Source organism: Plectropomus leopardus, chromosome 9 (assembly GCF_026936395.1).
Source record: "Plectropomus leopardus strain MGB_pleo_1.0 chromosome 9, ASM2693639v1, whole genome shotgun sequence".
NCBI classification, from domain to species: Eukaryota; Metazoa; Chordata; class Actinopteri; order Perciformes; family Serranidae; genus Plectropomus; species Plectropomus leopardus.
In genome coordinates, this window is record NC_142184.1 from 19,159,642 (window position 1) to 19,176,357 (window position 16,716).

General features: G+C 40.4%; 1 protein-coding gene across 1 annotated transcript; it reads left to right on the top strand.

The window, feature by feature from the left end:
- The first annotated feature begins 442 nt into the window (after window positions 1–442).
- Window positions 443–8,691, top strand: cbx5 (chromobox homolog 5 (HP1 alpha homolog, Drosophila)). The gene is made up of 5 exons (XM_042492585.2): window positions 443–597; window positions 1,100–1,280; window positions 2,583–2,814; window positions 3,477–3,577; window positions 6,900–8,691. The coding sequence occupies exons 2-5, from the start codon at window positions 1,150–1,152 to the stop codon at window positions 7,039–7,041; spliced, it is 606 nt and encodes a 201-aa protein (XP_042348519.1). The 5' UTR covers window positions 443–597; window positions 1,100–1,149; the 3' UTR covers window positions 7,042–8,691.
- The last annotated feature ends 8,025 nt before the right edge of the window (window positions 8,692–16,716 follow it).

Sequence of the window (16,716 nt, forward strand, 5' to 3'; positions counted from 1 at the left end):
TGGATTTTGATTGGTCCAAATTTAAGCACATCACGAAGAACGGCCAATCACCTGGCGGTAGGCGGTACATACAGAATCTGGGCGATACAATCTGAGTTGTGGATATTTTATGTAACCATATGTGAAACATGCAACTAAAACAATAGGCACAACAAACCGAGGACACAAAAATCAGTACTTTACAACAAAAGATAACTATTGCATGAATATGAGCTTGGCTTGCGGATGGAGCCTCTGTCACTGTAGCAACCGATAGACATTTCACTACTCCAACGTACATGTCTAATGCGTATTTCATATCGAGACAAGCCCAGCAAATTAATCACCAATAACGTGTTTCAACTTCTTGAAAGGTACAGTCAAAAACACGAAAGGAGACATATCAGCAAGCCAATGTAGGTCATCAGCTGACCGAGGGGCGGGTACATTCTTTGTGCGTCGCCTTTAACGCGCGCTTTTTACGCACAGCATCTTTGTGTGATCCAAGCTAGGTGCTAAAGTAGCCCCACTGTTGGCCTCACAGACCACGGTTCCACAAAAGACACCCGTTATCGCTAAAGTCCACTGGTCAAGACCGGCGGTCCACACACCCAGAGGGTAAGAAATTGTTTTATTGCATCAAGGTGCATTATCCTGCTACGAGTATCGTTATACATTTGCGTTTTGGTGTCAACGTTAGCTAATGTTAGCTTGTCGGAGCGTTAGCTCGGATGCTAACGTTACCTGCTGCAAGCAAGTTTGCCTTTCATGCCCTTTGGTTAGCTAGTTGCCCAGCAAACACAACATTATATCTTCACTACTATATGCACGTAATACGTTTGGGAACATTATTTTCAACGTTTAAATAGTCGAGCGAGTAGACGGATAACGTAAATAAGGGGTCTTCAGACCTCCAATTAGCTTTTTCCAGTTTTTCGTGCCTGTTGCAGACCGGAGAAACGACAATGAAAATATGTTTTTTCTTTGATGCACGGTAGCATTTAAGGGATGCAGAGGGGTGCTGCTTTGTGCTTTTCGTTATATAACTTTATGTATCGACTATAAGAGATGCTTATTCTCTATAACATTAGCATCGCAATAATTTTCCTGTGCGTTACAGGGAAGTGCCATTGGCCTGCGGCAGCGTGGTGTTCAGCAACAAACTACACTATGGGCAAAAAGTCTCGCGAAGAGGACTCCTCCTCCTCTGATGAGGAAGAATATGTTGTGGAAAAGGTGCTGGACAGGAGGGTGGTGAAAGGCAGGGTCGAGTTCTTCCTGAAGTGGAAAGGATATTCAGAGTAAGTTGTTTATCTGCTGGTGTGCTCACCAGAACTCACACTCACACCTCTACAAATTTAAGCTACATCATCAACCCTGTGCTGGGCTTTAAAAAACATTAAATACAACAGGTATTTGATATTTTGGACAATACTGTTGGAAATTTTGAACCTAGAAGCAAACTTTCACCAACAGGCAGGTGTGTGGGTGTTATTAGCCAAGCCAGCAGGGGAATTTACTGCCATTTACTTATTCTTTTGAGTCAGATTCAACTAGAGTAGCAGCAGTATACTGTGGAAAGAGAAATTATGGGTATCATACTAGGGTTCGACATATTATTTTGCAAGGGCTAATACAGATTATTAGTAGTTGCTGATAACTGATATTTGGGAACGATATGCATTTACAATAAAAATGAAAATATTTGTCAGAATTTGGAATAGAAGAAAACGCAACACATTCTTTAAATGCCTTTAGCAAATATTTAATAAAAACTAGGACTTTTAAGATCATGTAAAGCAAGTTCCTTGCATCTTTCTTTTATTTTTTAAAAAGTTCAGTGAAAATTTAAATAAAGAAATGAATGAATCAAAATAGCTTCCGTACTGACACTTTATTTGCATGTATTGCAGGCTGCCTTCCCTGGTGTTAGTTGAGTGAAATGCGCACACTTTTTCATTAATTTATTTTATTGCTGATCATCAAAATAAAACACTGATACAGATAATTGGCAACATGCAAAATTTTTGCCCTGATAATCTTGTGACCCCTATATCATACCATGCACATTTTCTTATCTACAGTATTGACAAACATAGCTGCCGGTCATACAATCTCACCTGTATGTGAGTTTTTACATATATTTCCTTTAAGAAAAAGTTTCAGTTATAATAAGGTGTTTGTTCAATTGAAAAACACTTATGGTTTCATTACTTTAAGGGTAATTGTAACTCGTAATAATACTGATTTTGTGATACAATGATGTTTTCTGAGATGTTTTTGTGTCTATTATCCTAGACAATTATCCGTAGTTTCTCTCAGGATTAATAAAATACATAGAGCTATCATGCTGTGAAAAAATCCCATTCTTTTGCAGCCCTAGATACAATGATAACATACAAAAATGCATTTGCCTACTGTAAGCAAAATGCAGACGAGGAAAGTAATAGCTAATCAAAGTTAGAAAATAAATTATAATCGAATGAACATCACAGAATATATGAAGTTTGATTATTAATCACACAAGATCACCTCTTATCTGTGCTGTTAATTAAGAGCTCTACTGGTTCTGACTTTGTGCACTGTGTTGTGGTTTTCCTCAGAAAACACAACACCTGGGAACCAGAGAAGAATCTGGACTGCCCTGAGCTTATTTCAGAATTCATGAAGACCTACAAGAAAAGCAGCAGCAGCAGCAGTGGTGGAAGCTCTACGCCCAGCAGCGGGGCCAGCAAATCAGGCCCCTTGGGACGCTCCAAAGACTCCAGTAGCTCAAAGAAGAGGAGCTCAGATGATGATGAGGAGGGTGGAAGTAAGCCCAAAAAGAAGAAGGAGGTGTGTAATGTGTCTAGTTTTATCATGGGTTTAGATTATAGCATTGGAAGTCTGCAGTGTATGGGATATAATTCATTTTAATTTGCACGTGTGAGGTTAATATCTTTTTTGTGCTTTGTGTGCTGCACTGTGGGGGCTTAAAAATAGTATTTCCACTCTTGTTTGAAACAACTGCTGAGCTTTAGATTAAAACCTCATTATTTGTTAATGAGCAGCTGATGGGTATCTCATCTTGGAATAGAGAAACATTTTCTTTTACATAATCCAAGGATTCAATTTAGCAACTGGTCATTGATTTGCCAGATCTGTTGACAGTTTTCTTGGGCATACAGTTAACACATATAAAATGGGTTTTGTCCTAAAGTGATGGAGAACTTCACCTTTTATTAAGATGATTTATTTAATATTGGAAAGCCAAATATGAATAGATTTTGTCTAAAAAAAAAGGAAACTTACAACCAACTGAAACAAATAATCCAACTACAGTGTATTTTTTTGTAATTTAGAATTGTATAGAACTGGAGTCCCTTTGTGAATATTATGCATCTATTGCCAATATATCCATGTGTAACTAGTCAACAGTCTAAACATATTGTTGTACTCCAACAAGTATTTTTTAGTGTACTGGAGTAACATTTTGTTGTCTCTTTGTTTTTTTTCAGGACGACATTCTAGTTGCACGAGGCTTTGAGAGAGGCCTTGAGCCAGAAAAGATCATTGGAGCAACGGACTCATGTGGAGACCTAATGTTTCTTATGAAGTGGTAGGTTTTGTTGATATTTTCATATCTAAAAATATTTTTGGTTTTTATTAACACTCAACCTTTTTATCTTAAATACACTTTACTTACAAGTATGACAAATATATTATTTTGCCCTTTGCCCGTTAAATGTTTTTTCAGTATACTTGCAGCTGCCACCCTAGATACCATAACCCCTTATATCTGCTTACTTGGTTACGTTCTAAAGCCCTGTGCTCCAGAGCGTCCCTCCTGCTGGGCTGCTGACAGTGCTGTCAGTTACTCTGGACCACAGTGGAGGAGGTTGTACCAGCATCTGCTTCATTGTAGTTCAGTCCAGTAGTTCCCATTTGGTCCAGCCATGGGGTCCATCTTTCTCTCTAGTCAATAATTCAAGGTCCATACATTAGATAAATTGCTGCATGTTCAATTTTATTTCATAAAATGTAAGCAAAACTGTGGCTTAAAAAAAAGAAATACAACATAATGCAGGAATAAACAGAGATGGCACCTCAGAATAAAAGCTATGTGCTGGAAATTTACTGTACTCCAAAGTGTTTTTTACAAATGTTCTCGAGTCACTTGCAGTCCATTCAGAATGGACCCGTGACCCACTTTTGGACCGCGACCCACCAGTTGGGAACTGCTGGTTAAGTTGACTTCACTGATAGTCACCACTGGAGCTGAGGTTGTCTGAGACACAAACAGAAGTCGCGCTGCTCAGCATTACACTGTCTAGTGCTGTGCTGCCTTCTGTTTCCATTATCCATAACTCTTAAACTGTGTTGTTACAGTTTCTTAGCATTCTGCATCTACAAATAATTAAGGTTCCACAGGCGATACTTGAGAGAAACTGAAAAGTTCTGACAATCTTCCACATACATTTCTTTATTTTTTCCAATAAAGAAATAACAAAAGTTAATTTGATATGTTTGAATATTGTAGCATGTGAAGGCCAGGCTTCAGTGCATTGTATGGGTGCAGTTTTTAAGCTGCAGTTGTATGGGTAATGATAGTCTACTGCAATTATTGAAAAGCCCCAACTTCATTCTGCTAATGATAATGGCATTAATGAGACATAAGTACTCTTCATCCCTCTTTCCACTTACTCAGGTACCTATTATCCGTATTTCCTCTAAAAAAACGGCACTGTGGGATAAAAATTCTGCATCAGACCAGTTGCGTGAGATCCTAGGTATACTGGGACTCGTCAAAGATTACACACAAAAAGCCGAGCTGGTCCTGGGGGCAGAAAAAACTGTCTCAATATTGCATTTAACTTCATACAGTTCACATTCCCCTCCTGTTGTAGACCTAGTTGGCAGTGCACTCCTGTTATTACATCCTCTGATTTTCGACTTTCTGACACCATTATTTCTTGAACTCAAACTCTGTTCTATGTACTCACCTTCTCTGGTACCATTGTTTCTCATCTTCTGAACATCGTGACATCACTATGAGTGCAGATGGCAAATGCATACACCAATAATTTGTAACTCACTTCTAAAGTAACAAAAATATTTAATTATGTGTCAGCTGGTTCTGATTGTGCGATTTCTTTATACATCAGGGTGATCAAAAAATAAGTATGCATTTCCCACAGTATTAGTCCTCATCTGGTTTCTCGGTCTTAACCCTTTGGTACTGCGGGTGTTGTCTGCAGTGGTTTCCGTATGAACTGCTACTACTTGTGACTTGTCATGGCATGATTCTTTTAAACGGCAGCTTTCAATGTGCCAGATTGCTGCTGACAAATTACCCATTAGCAGCACTAATAGCCTTGCTGTCCATTCATATACAAACAGTAAGCCACACCATAAAATTTTATGTCATTGCATATTAGCTAGAAGGATATATGTGTAGTACCTCGTCACTCATGCCCGGTCAAGCTCCATTCCAGAGTGTGTGCAAGCGCAAAACGAGGCAACAGTGGCACCTTAGCTGTGATTTGTTCATTTAATTATTTAAATGAGGGGGGGTTACTGGAATATTAGGAAATAAATGTAAATATAAACATGGCCAATCCTAAAATGGTTCACAAGCTCCACCTAAGAAAGATGTATAGTCTTGTATTAAGACATCAGACTCAAATGAATGAAATTTCACAAAAATTTCCATCTGTGAATAAAGTCCCACCCAAAGAAGATAATATTTTACTTTATGGTTAATGTTCACTGAAGTTAAATTAAATTAACGGAATTATTATTTTTGAATGATGGTTTGAAGAGACTGACTTGCTAATGGCGGTTTCATTCAAGCCTAATTGTGAAAGAAAGAATTGTATAGCGACATTTAACTAGCACCCCCACTGGAGGGGAAAATAATTCATTGCTCTGCACAGACTTGGTATTGCTAAGGTGTCTCCTTGTCATTAACGTTTGCCAGCAAACGACACAAAAATACCTAAAAGCTACTTTACGTTGGGATGCTTTCCCAATATGGTAGAGAATACATAACTAAGTTTTTACAAGCTGCTGAACCAAAAAAATAAACTTTTAAACAGTAAGATGTGCAGCACCAGCAGAAGATATATGGGAAAACTGTACACTCAGTATGCTGTAAACAGCAAGCATTTTGCTGATTTTTGGCAACAAACTGTAGAGATCTAAGCTAACTAAGCTATTTCACACCTGATCTTTATTGATCTTTGTTATTTTAAACGGTGATCTTACCGAGTGATTTAATCAAATTGCGGTAAACATCAAAGTATTTCACTTCTGGCCATTCAGTGGGATCATTTCTGCAAGATAAGCAAGGTAAGCAAAGACAATACTGAGACAAACTGACAATATTGAGTTTGTTAATATAACTTTTCATTTCTGGGAGACATAGGTTGCTAGAATAATCATTTGTTATGCTGATACCTTATGTTTTTAGCTAGCTACAGGCACTTTGTCAGCATTTCAGCCTATTGTTGCATATTGTGGCGTTGGTAGTTTTCACTTTGGGTGGGCATGGTATTCTGAGTATGACATTTTGCGCTCTGTCTCTTTAGCTGTGTTGTCACATTTTTATAAAGGCGTTTGCAAGGATGACTTAAATTATATAATCACTGCTTTAATTGATTATTTTTTTGTTAAAATTATAAAGTTGCCATAGAAGTTCACATTCATAAACATAATTAAAACACGTATTTTTAATAACAATGATGTATAAGCTTACAAAAGACTATTTGTATATGATGTACACTTGTAATGTATATGATATTAATAGTTGCCCTCTTTAAAAAAACTACAAGACAGATACTACGAGTAAGGGGATAAATGGGAGTGTGGTATCTAACTTGTGCAGATGAACTGTTCTCAACTGATTATAAACACAAACTTTGGTCTTTTATCTCTAACAGGAAAGACTCTGAAGAGGCTGATCTTGTGCTTGCCAAGGAGGCCAATCATAAGTGCCCACAGATTGTCATAGCCTTCTACGAGGAGCGTCTGACCTGGCATGAAGACAGTGACAAGAAGGAGAAGGATGCTGTCAGTGCGTGAGTGCATCACCTCGGGAGGAAACGGGGACCTCCTCCACTGCAGGGACAACCTTGAGTCAGACATTTTTCACACCCAAATCCCAAAAAAATATCTCCATCCATGCCCCATTGGAGCACAAGGGCCCCAGACTGCTGAGAAGGATCCATCAGACATGAGGGGAAGCTGTAGCGGACATGGGTGACATGCTACTGGGGAGGGTTTCTGCTGTTCTGTCTTTGTAATCTTTACCTTCTTTTTATTGTCTTAACACATTATGTTTTAGTGCTTACAGGATACAGTTGTGTCAGTATGGTATGTTGCATCCAAGAGCACAGATGGCCATCTGTTAAAACTCAGAACATAGTCTCAAGAGCCAGAGTGAGTATAAGCAGTTTTAACCATGAGCTTGTCCTGTGGCAGGTGCACAGCCCTCCATCATAAAGTCTTTATAGGCAATGCACCTCTTTGCTTGAAGAACCCACTAACACCACTGAGGATAAAAAAAAAAAAGTAGAAAGAATATTCAGGAAGCAACCACCGCAGCACTTTCCTGACTGCATAATCACTTCCTTTTTAAAGACTTTTTATCTCTTGTAGATTTTTTTTTTTCTTTTTCAATTTTCCCCATCTACCGTGACATAATTACTCAATTTGAAAACTTTCAGACGACAAAGGCCAATTATGTCTTTTTAAGTAGTGATGATATCTTGTTCATTTTTAAAAAATGTCATTTTTTTATCTCTTATTTCCGAGTTTTAACGTGAATGTTGTGTGCGGTTTTTTTTTTTTTGGGTTTTTTTAATGTCATTATGCTATCACCAGTTAAAGAAAATGACAATAAAACATGTTTTGCTCAGTTTTGTACCCCCTTTTTTTGTTTGTTTTGAACTTTTATAACGGTCATGTTGGCAGATTAGATCATCTACACTGTATCCACATGAAATGAAACCAGCATTCATCACAGTCATTGGGGTCTGCCACCTTGTGGCTAAAAGATAAAAATCTTTTGGACTTTGTGACCAATCTCTATGATGACAACCCTGCAGTTTTAACGGTGTTATTGATCTTGTCGGTTAGTGATACTTTGACTTTTTTTTTTATTTTATTTTATTTTTTTTTTACACAGCGTAAAGTGGAGAAATCCACTCTACAAGTAGAGTATTTGTTGTTGATCTCATGTACTGTTAATTTGCAACATTAAAACCAGTTTCATATTTGATTATTATACCCTGGGTTTTATTGTGATGATTAATTTGATTGTTTTTGGCTGTCAGTATTCAGATTTTAAGATGGACAGTGTTGCTACCTGGCAAGTGGACGTCAGTTCTTATACACAAGGTGGATGCCGGTTTTGTTTTTTGGTCTGTGGTGCTCCAACATGGACTCTTAGGACCAAATGTTAAGCATCTACCGACATTCTTTAAATCAGCATTGTAAATGAGGCCTGTTAGTTTTTCCCCTTTCATACATACAGTACATTAATCATGCCACACAGGCTTATGGCTTTGGTGTATTTCCTTTCATTAAAAATATTTTGTCCTTTCACACTGTTGAGCTTTGTCCTCAATTTTTGGCAGTGCAGAATTTTTAAAAAAGAGTATTTCTTGTGTCAACTAAATGTTACAAATATGTGTACAGTAGCACCCTTTAATAAACATTTCCAATGTTGAAGTTGCTGTCAGGTGGCTTTTGTTTCAGCATGTCAAGAGATCATTCAAATACCTGCAAAAAGAAAGAAGAAAAAAATAAGTTACATTAATTCAAACCTACACTGCAGGATTTGATAAATCACTGAGTTGAGAATTTTAAAAAAATGTCAAAATGACTCAATTAGTTGGGATTATTTTGGCTGAAACGAGTAGGAAAACAAATTGCACTAAACCTTGCGCAACATCAGGACGTTTCCTAATACCATGAGGGAAAAACAACCATTTGTCCTTGGGGAATAATAAAAACTCATAAGTCACAAATATCATGAGACCAAAGCTGTTTAATGTGGCCTCTGTTGAAATGAGACCATTTTTTATGTTTTCTTTGTTGAAGAAAAATGTTTCAAGAGCATCGGCCACTCTCACCCAGCAGATGGCGCTGTTAAACAAGACCAATGCGAAAGTCATAACTGCATTTTAGTGCAAGTCATTCACAGTTCAAATACTTACACATACAAAGTACAACTCATGAAGTAATCAATTCTCAGCAGCCTTTATAGATTATTATGCACCTTTTAGCGAGGCATGGATTCATGTTGTGTTTACTGACTAACACCAAAGCTTTCTCCAGGATGCTTATTGGCTTCTCAGTCAGTTTTGCTCCTCTTAACATCTGCTGAACCCACCTGTAGGTCTGCAATCCTACGCTGTGTTCAGACTCACACAGATTTATCCTAAATTCTTGCGTAGTTTTGAAATACAATATGTCAGGCTGACGTGTCTAAAATAAAGCACATTAAGAATACATGGAATATGCTTCTATTTGATAAAATATATTATAAATGTTATTGTTACTGTTTATCCCAACAGAAGCAGAAATTTTCCTCTGACAGGGCTCAGCAATACACACATTCACATTTAAAACACATTACAAACATAAAAAAGGGAGTGTTAAAACAGCAACTGATAAAAGCAGATTAACATGCATAGTCCGTTTTATATTGTTCAGGGTTTAGTACAGTTGGTGTTTTTTTTTTTTTTGGCATTTCATTCCTTAATGGATATCAGATAATAATCCACAAAAACGAGGGGGCAGAGTGAAGGAGAACAAAAACGACCTGCAACAAAAGGTCTCTGGCCGGGTGAAAACCAAGGACATTATAGTTCATGCATGGTTGGTGCCTTAACGCCCCAGGCCCCCGCTGAGGCATCCCACTTCCATTTGATGTAATGATGCAGCCATAAAAAATGATGTCAGTGTAAGAACCACAAGGCTTGAATGACAAACCCAATACAGGGAATATGTGATACTGTATGATTTTGGGACTTTTTTTTTCTTAATTTGAAAGTGATTCATCAAATATAACAAGGGAGCAAAACCACTCATGTTTAAAATGTACAGACATTTTGTCACAATCTGGCCACCATGACAAAAACAGGAAATAAGTCTTTTATTATAATAAATAGAGTAGTGACCTGCAGTGAAGAACTACTGCAATATCAGTAATAAACTGCAGTGAAGGTTGAGTCTAATCCTTGTTCTTCTCTCACCACCCTCTTTTTCTTTCTTGCTGCCTTTTATCGTGACTCTCTCTCTTTGTAACATACACACACACACACACACACAAAGTGCTGCTCAGCTACGTCTAAAGTGATGGAATTTTCCTAGCAAAAAGGCTTTTACACTCCAAATGGAATGCAAAGGTCACTAGTAAATTTCCAGCCCCTGGGACCATTAAGCTGGGCAAAGGGAGCGAGCAGCAGGCTGTTTTATGGAGCCTGGAGCTGTCTGCTGACAAACCCAGGCCAGTAGGTTTGGTTGGGAAAGCCACAGTGGCACTCATGGGAGCTCTGCCTGTGATGTGTGTGGCAAATACAGATGTAGAGGCAGTGCTGGTACGTGGTCAACGGGCGTGCAGAGTGAAGCTTCAGCGAAGCTAAAAATCTAAATGAGGAAAATCGGATTCAGGACTCATGCTAGAAATGAGTGCTGTGTGTGTGGCAAAGTCAATAAGAAGCTGTGTGCCTTGGTTAACTAAGAAGTGTCAGCTCTTAAGGATGCAAGGGTTTAGTTTTAACATTGAGGGGACATATATGAAACAGAGGTATTCCAGGTCGTCCGCTATTTAAAAACAATCTCCTGCAGTCTGATGATTTTTTATGCATCAGTTTGTGCATTTTCTGCAATAATGTATGGTAAGGTCCTCTGCTACTTTCATGTTATTATTTATGGGATACAAATGCCCATTGTGTCCACCCCCCACCCCCAAATCTGTACCTATGTCAGGAGGATGCATTCATAGATTTTTGACATTGCACTGTAGAATTATCTGATATTTGTGAATACATTTCTATAAATTAAACATGCATTTTAGTGTAACTTGCAGCAGTAACTTGCACTTGATTTCAGTTGACAACAGTAATACTACTTTTTAGCCAGATGTGTCTTGCAAACTACGTTCAATGTCTCAGCGGGGACTATGTGTTAATATAGTTGCATTTTTGGTGTAAATTTATTTATTTATTTTTTGCAACAGCCTCTCTGCACTTAAAGTCCCTCCTGTACCAGCAACTTCCAGTGCAAATGAGTTCCTCAGGGGGCTGCCCACGGCAGAGGTGGGTCGTCTTGCAGCACATTACACCAAATGAGTGTCAGGGGAGCTGTGGCGAAGGAAGGGACTGCTGCAGTGGGCCTCATCAGTGTTACACAGCTTGTTCGAAACAGCAAACAAATAAATGTGCACTCATACAGATAACACAAATGCAGGCCGAAATGTGTTGCTATCTAGTGTATGAAAGAAAAAAAAGAGTCATAGTCTTCAGTTAGTGTCCCTTAGAAACCGAAAAATGTCTCTGAAAGTGTTGTAAGTCACGAGTATCACAGAGGCCGATGTAATTTGATGTGGCCTCTCCTCGTGCTGTGATCATGGAGGCACAGCTGCCCAACAGCTGTGCCTACATTCTCGTGTTGCAACCAGATTACAAAAAAGTCTGCAGTGACGACTGCTGCATCATTTCTCCGCGCAGTGCACTGATCTGTGTGAAGGTGATTGCGATGTGATGCTCTAATTTGGGTGGCTATCACACTTAATGTGCAGTAAAGCCCCATAGACAAAGCTTCTTCGTTCTAAATGCCCCCTCCACTGCGCCACGGATCTCCCCGCCAACCCTCTGCTGGCTGTGTTTCCCCTTCTCCCCCCACTCCTCCCTTCATCTCCTCTCCCCACCAGGGGAAAGAGTTATAGCTGCCATAAAAGGCAGGTAATGCATTGTTAACTAATTCTGTCTGCTCAGAGCTGATATATCCTCTGCTCTAAATCTCCGTGCTTCCAATAAAATGCAAATGCTAATGCTTGCCCTCCATGAGCTGATATCATTTTTAACAGGCCAGAGGTAAATGCTAGAGGAGGGTGGGGTGGGCCAGAGGTAGTCTGTGACACGGTGGCGCTCTGAGCCTTCATGGTACATTCTGGCGGAAAGGAGACCTCCAGACCTGATCCACACACCCCTGGCCAACAGTGTTCACATGTGGTATGCACAGATTCTGCAACGGTGCATTTTTGATCATCTAGGGGTGTGTGGTATCTTTGTATCTAGAAACCAGCATTAGTAGCATTTCAGTCAGTACCCATTTCCCATCAAATAACACCAATTTGCCTGTGGATGTAATGCATCATATTTCCATGTTAATAGTATTGTCATACTTTGTGTAACCTTGGGCTGCTAAATATTGATCCACTTCTAGATTTTCAATTATCCTGTGCCGTTTTTCTGCCATCTGGTAAGGACCAGTGATTTGTGTTCCTTCATATCTGGAGGCTTGTCCTGTAATTAGACCATAAATTAATTTGCAGAGAGGAGAGTGAGCAGGAAAGATTGAAGGCATTAAGTAAGTCCTCCGTGGTTGGAGACAGAAAATCATAGGGAACCTCGGCGCAGTGTTTTATTCAGTAGAATAAGATAATTGGATTACAAATTCCAACACCATAACTTTCCTGTCCCTGCATGTGTCACTTGTTTTTCTTGCAAGTATTTAAAACCATGCTGCTGCTAATGATTACTTGTAAGTCAGTTCTTCAATAAATGGCGAGAAATCATCCACTGACATAATTATACCTAATTACTTGCAGTGCAGCAGCAAAATGATTAGGAAAAATGGGGCATATTAGTGTCAAAATGTGTGTGAAACTTTGCAGTGAAATGTGCTGTGAATCCATCACTGGATTTAAAATGACCCCCCACGCAGGCAGACAACAATTGGAACCTAGCTCTTATTTACAGCACAGCTGAAGCGGAGGTCCTAAAAAACAAAATGCATTTTGATTGATTTTAAATTGGGAGTATACACTCTCCTGCAAGATTAGCTCATTGTCCCCTGCTGCTAAATTACACAGTGATTGGGGCTGTCGCTGCACAATGTCTGAGCGCTACTGCCGCTGCTCTCTTTGCCATGTGGAAATTCACATTAGACAAGCCTAAGTTACTCGTTAAAGCAATTAGGAGGAAAGTTATGTAACAGAATTGGCTTTTCTTGTGGCGGAAAATGCTAAATCAGCAGGATCTGAGTTTAAAACACTGTATACAGACTGCAAGATGTTATGAAGTGGATGAGGGTGCAATTACAGTAGTCTGTCGCTGCAAACTGCACTACCTGCTCTACATGATACCTTGGGCGCTGTCCAGGCAAGGCCACAGCTGCCAGCATACTCTGATCATATCTTGTGGGGCTTGAGAGGCAAGGTCAGCCAATGCAGAGCCCACCTGCTCCCCCATTCTCCATCACACAGTCCCTCAGCCCTGGCCTCCCGGAGGAAACACGCCTGACTGCCGCGCTGCTACAGACAGCATGTGTCCCTGAATTTATGATGGCGACTTATTGGCGGCCTTTCACGTTAAAAGTCATCTTGAGTTTCCCAGTCTGGCTGTATGTGTGGCGAGCGTTAATCCATTAACATTCAGGGCAGACACGTACAGAGCCTGGCTCTCTGCCAGCCCCTGAGCTCTGACAGTCTTTGACCCACCGCTGACCACAACATTCTCCCACTCCTGCTCCAAGCCATAGCCAGCCTCGACATAATACAGCGCCATAAACTATCTAATGTTACACTGTATATGAACGTGAAGTATTATATGCTTGAGGTCCAATATGCAAGGCTTATAACTGAGTGAGAAGAGGCCAGCTGCCTCAGAGAAAAAAAAATCACATCTGTCTACAGAAATCTTAAGTTTTAATCGTAGGATGTCAAATGAACATAAAGTTTCAGTCCTTTCTATTTCCATCAAGGATTAGAGTTCAGAGAGGCCATGAAATCCCTGGGATTTTCTGTGGCGGTATTTGTTTCAACAGGAGATGTTGAAGTTCATATTAAGTGATCCACAAGGAATAGCTCTGGCAGAACTTAAAATGCTGCAAGGCTTGCCCAGGCCTCGGAAAAGAGAGCTTTCAACAACATGGGCTGGTCTGCTGCTGGAGGTGGCTCCTGGACTGATTATAATTTTAGTAGCTTATAAAGCCTTGATAAATACTTTATAAAGCCACGTTGCATAACAAATCTAACACATAAAAGAAGGCATAGATGTTACTCCACACTGGATAAAGGGGCTCTTGACAGCTTCTTGAATAGGTTTTATAATTCAATATTACAACCGCCACCCTTGTAAGGGCCCTGTCATCTCCCAAGGCCCACAGGATATATACGTTAAACACACATCCAAGCGCTCACAGTTGAGTCCATTACACTGATTAGCAGTAAACACATTTGTAATAAAACTTAGTGGAATAGAGGAGGATGGCCTGTGCGCTGATTCATGGTAGAATCTCGGTGAAATATAAAGTGTCTTAGGTGTCATGCTTCAAAAGCCGCAGGAGTGATACAGGGCTTTACTCACAGGATCTGTAACGCATACGAGCTAATTTATCCAAACAGCTCATGTCTAAACATTAAGTCCTTCATCTCAAATGTTGGCCAGAAATAAACCCAGGCAAAGCTGTGTGACAGGGGTCCAGTAAACGTGAGAGAATCCGGCAGGCAGAGCAGGCCAAACAGATGTCTTTCCATAACATAGACACCTCCTACTTCTATGTCTATCCCCCACTTTACCTGACTGTCCATTTGTCTAATTCCCTCTCTCTTCTTACTGTGGTTGTGTTGCCTGGTTTGAAATCTGTTCGCCATGAACCACACCGCACATTACATAAGCATTGTTGGAAGGTTTAATGGTCCATTTTAGCACTTTTTTTTTTTTTTTTACTTTTACCAGGCCGCGGTTATTAGAGGAAGACGAGCAGGATGGAGAAGAAGAAAGGGTGGATCATGTGTTTCCACTTTTGACCTCTCCACTGTGGCATGTACACACCTGGTTCAGTTTAGAATGCTGTTTCTGTGGAATAGCTGACGGCAAAGCGGCTGGTGGTTTCATCTGCGGAGAGGAGGTCTAAATGTTTACACCACAGATTCCCTCTTAAAGGTTATTCTGTGTGCAATCTGAAATTAATGTCAGCAGCGAAGAGATGCAGGTACAAAAAAAAAAAAAAAAACATAATCAAAGACTCAGTGGTGAGCCTGGGAGCCAGTGCTTGAGAAGTTGAAACCTGAAGAGAGTAGTTTCACCTTTAGGCAACAATCTTGTTAAAAAAAAAAAAGTTTCATAAAGATGTTAACAGGCCAAGAAAAATAACCTTTGATAAGTTTTGTTAGTGTGGCTGCATTACTTCAAAATGACATCTTTAAAAGGCATATTTTAGCCCCAACTATGTGAAAATGTATGTCAGATGTGTTGCCTTGATGACTTGAAGGGCAAAGCACGGCCACCACAGACTTGGAGCTACTCATCTGTTTCCTATTGGAGGAAGTGATTCTGGCAGGAAGGCAGGGGCAGCAGATGAAGGCAGGCTGGGAGAGAAGGATGGTTAAAAAAGAGAGAGAGAGAGAGAGAGAGAGTAAAAGGGTAGAGAAACAGGAAATGGCAGTGTGACCCACTGGGTCCACTTACCACCTTGCCAGAACCCCCTGGCCACAGCCAACCTACTGGGCCAGCAGTTTCCATCACCTGCTGCTTCTGGTTCCCCCACATAAATCCAGGTGCTCCTGAATAAAGCTCTCTTTCTGCAGGAGCCACAGGGAGCCGGAGGGGAGGCTGCACACCGGAGGGGCGGTGCTGCCACAGCAGAGAAGCTCAGCCTCCTTGTGAGAACATGTTATGGAAAATATTGCTCCAAATAAGGCTAAGCTAAAAGAAGCAGAGAGTTGGGGATTTCCATCAACCCCCCTGCTAGTTCAAAGCTCCACTCCTTCATTTTATTAATTCTGTCTTCTAATTAAAAGAAGCCGGACCACTCAATATAAAGTTGCAGCATCTTTTTATTACTGTTTCCTACCTGCTTGAGATTAATATAACCCTAGTCCATGGGGAGGGAGAATCTCAGCCCTCCCCAGCTCCTCACTGCCCCCTGGCATCCTGAATGGGCGCTGCAACCACTGAGCTGATAAACCCTAGAAATCATTCCCGACTCCAGCCAGAGCTCTTTACAGTACCTTCAGCGCTCCCTGGTGATGGATTAATGCACTGTTGTTGTCATTTTATTGCCATTTTATTGCCCTGGTGCAATTTACCAGGCTTTATGTGCCTCTGCTGTCCGGTGGAGCAACGCGCAAGCGCACGAGGCCAGCATTCCTAGACAAAGGCCACCGCTCACCCCGATCACTGCGCATGTGCGACACACAACCACCGCTCAACACAAGACACACACACAATCTAAATCAAAAACACGATTCATTTAAACACGAATGGGGTACTATTCAGGCGAGCAGATGAAAGCATCAGTAGTGAATCTTTCAGCTGGCTGATGGACTTCACATTCACTGCTGCTGTTTTACTCTCTCACCACCGGAGGCAAACATCACTCAGCCGGCCTGCAGCTGCAGCCTGAAGCAACAACACCCAAAGATAATATTGTGTATTGGAATATCAATGCACGACTGCTTAGGTCTGCAACATTTAGCATTTGTTTGCAAATATAAAGGATGTTGCAATTTCTCGAGAGGCC

Coding starts and splice junctions, on each gene's coding strand:
- cbx5 (XM_042492585.2), top strand. CDS start 1,150: ATGGGCAAAAAGTCTCGCGAAGAGGACTCCTCCTCCTCTGATGAGGAA. Junction 1,281..2,582: donor AAGTGGAAAGGATATTCAGA/GTAAGTTGTTTA, acceptor GGTTTTCCTCAG/AAAACACAACACCTGGGAAC. Junction 2,815..3,476: donor AGCCCAAAAAGAAGAAGGAG/GTGTGTAATGTG, acceptor GTTTTTTTTCAG/GACGACATTCTAGTTGCACG.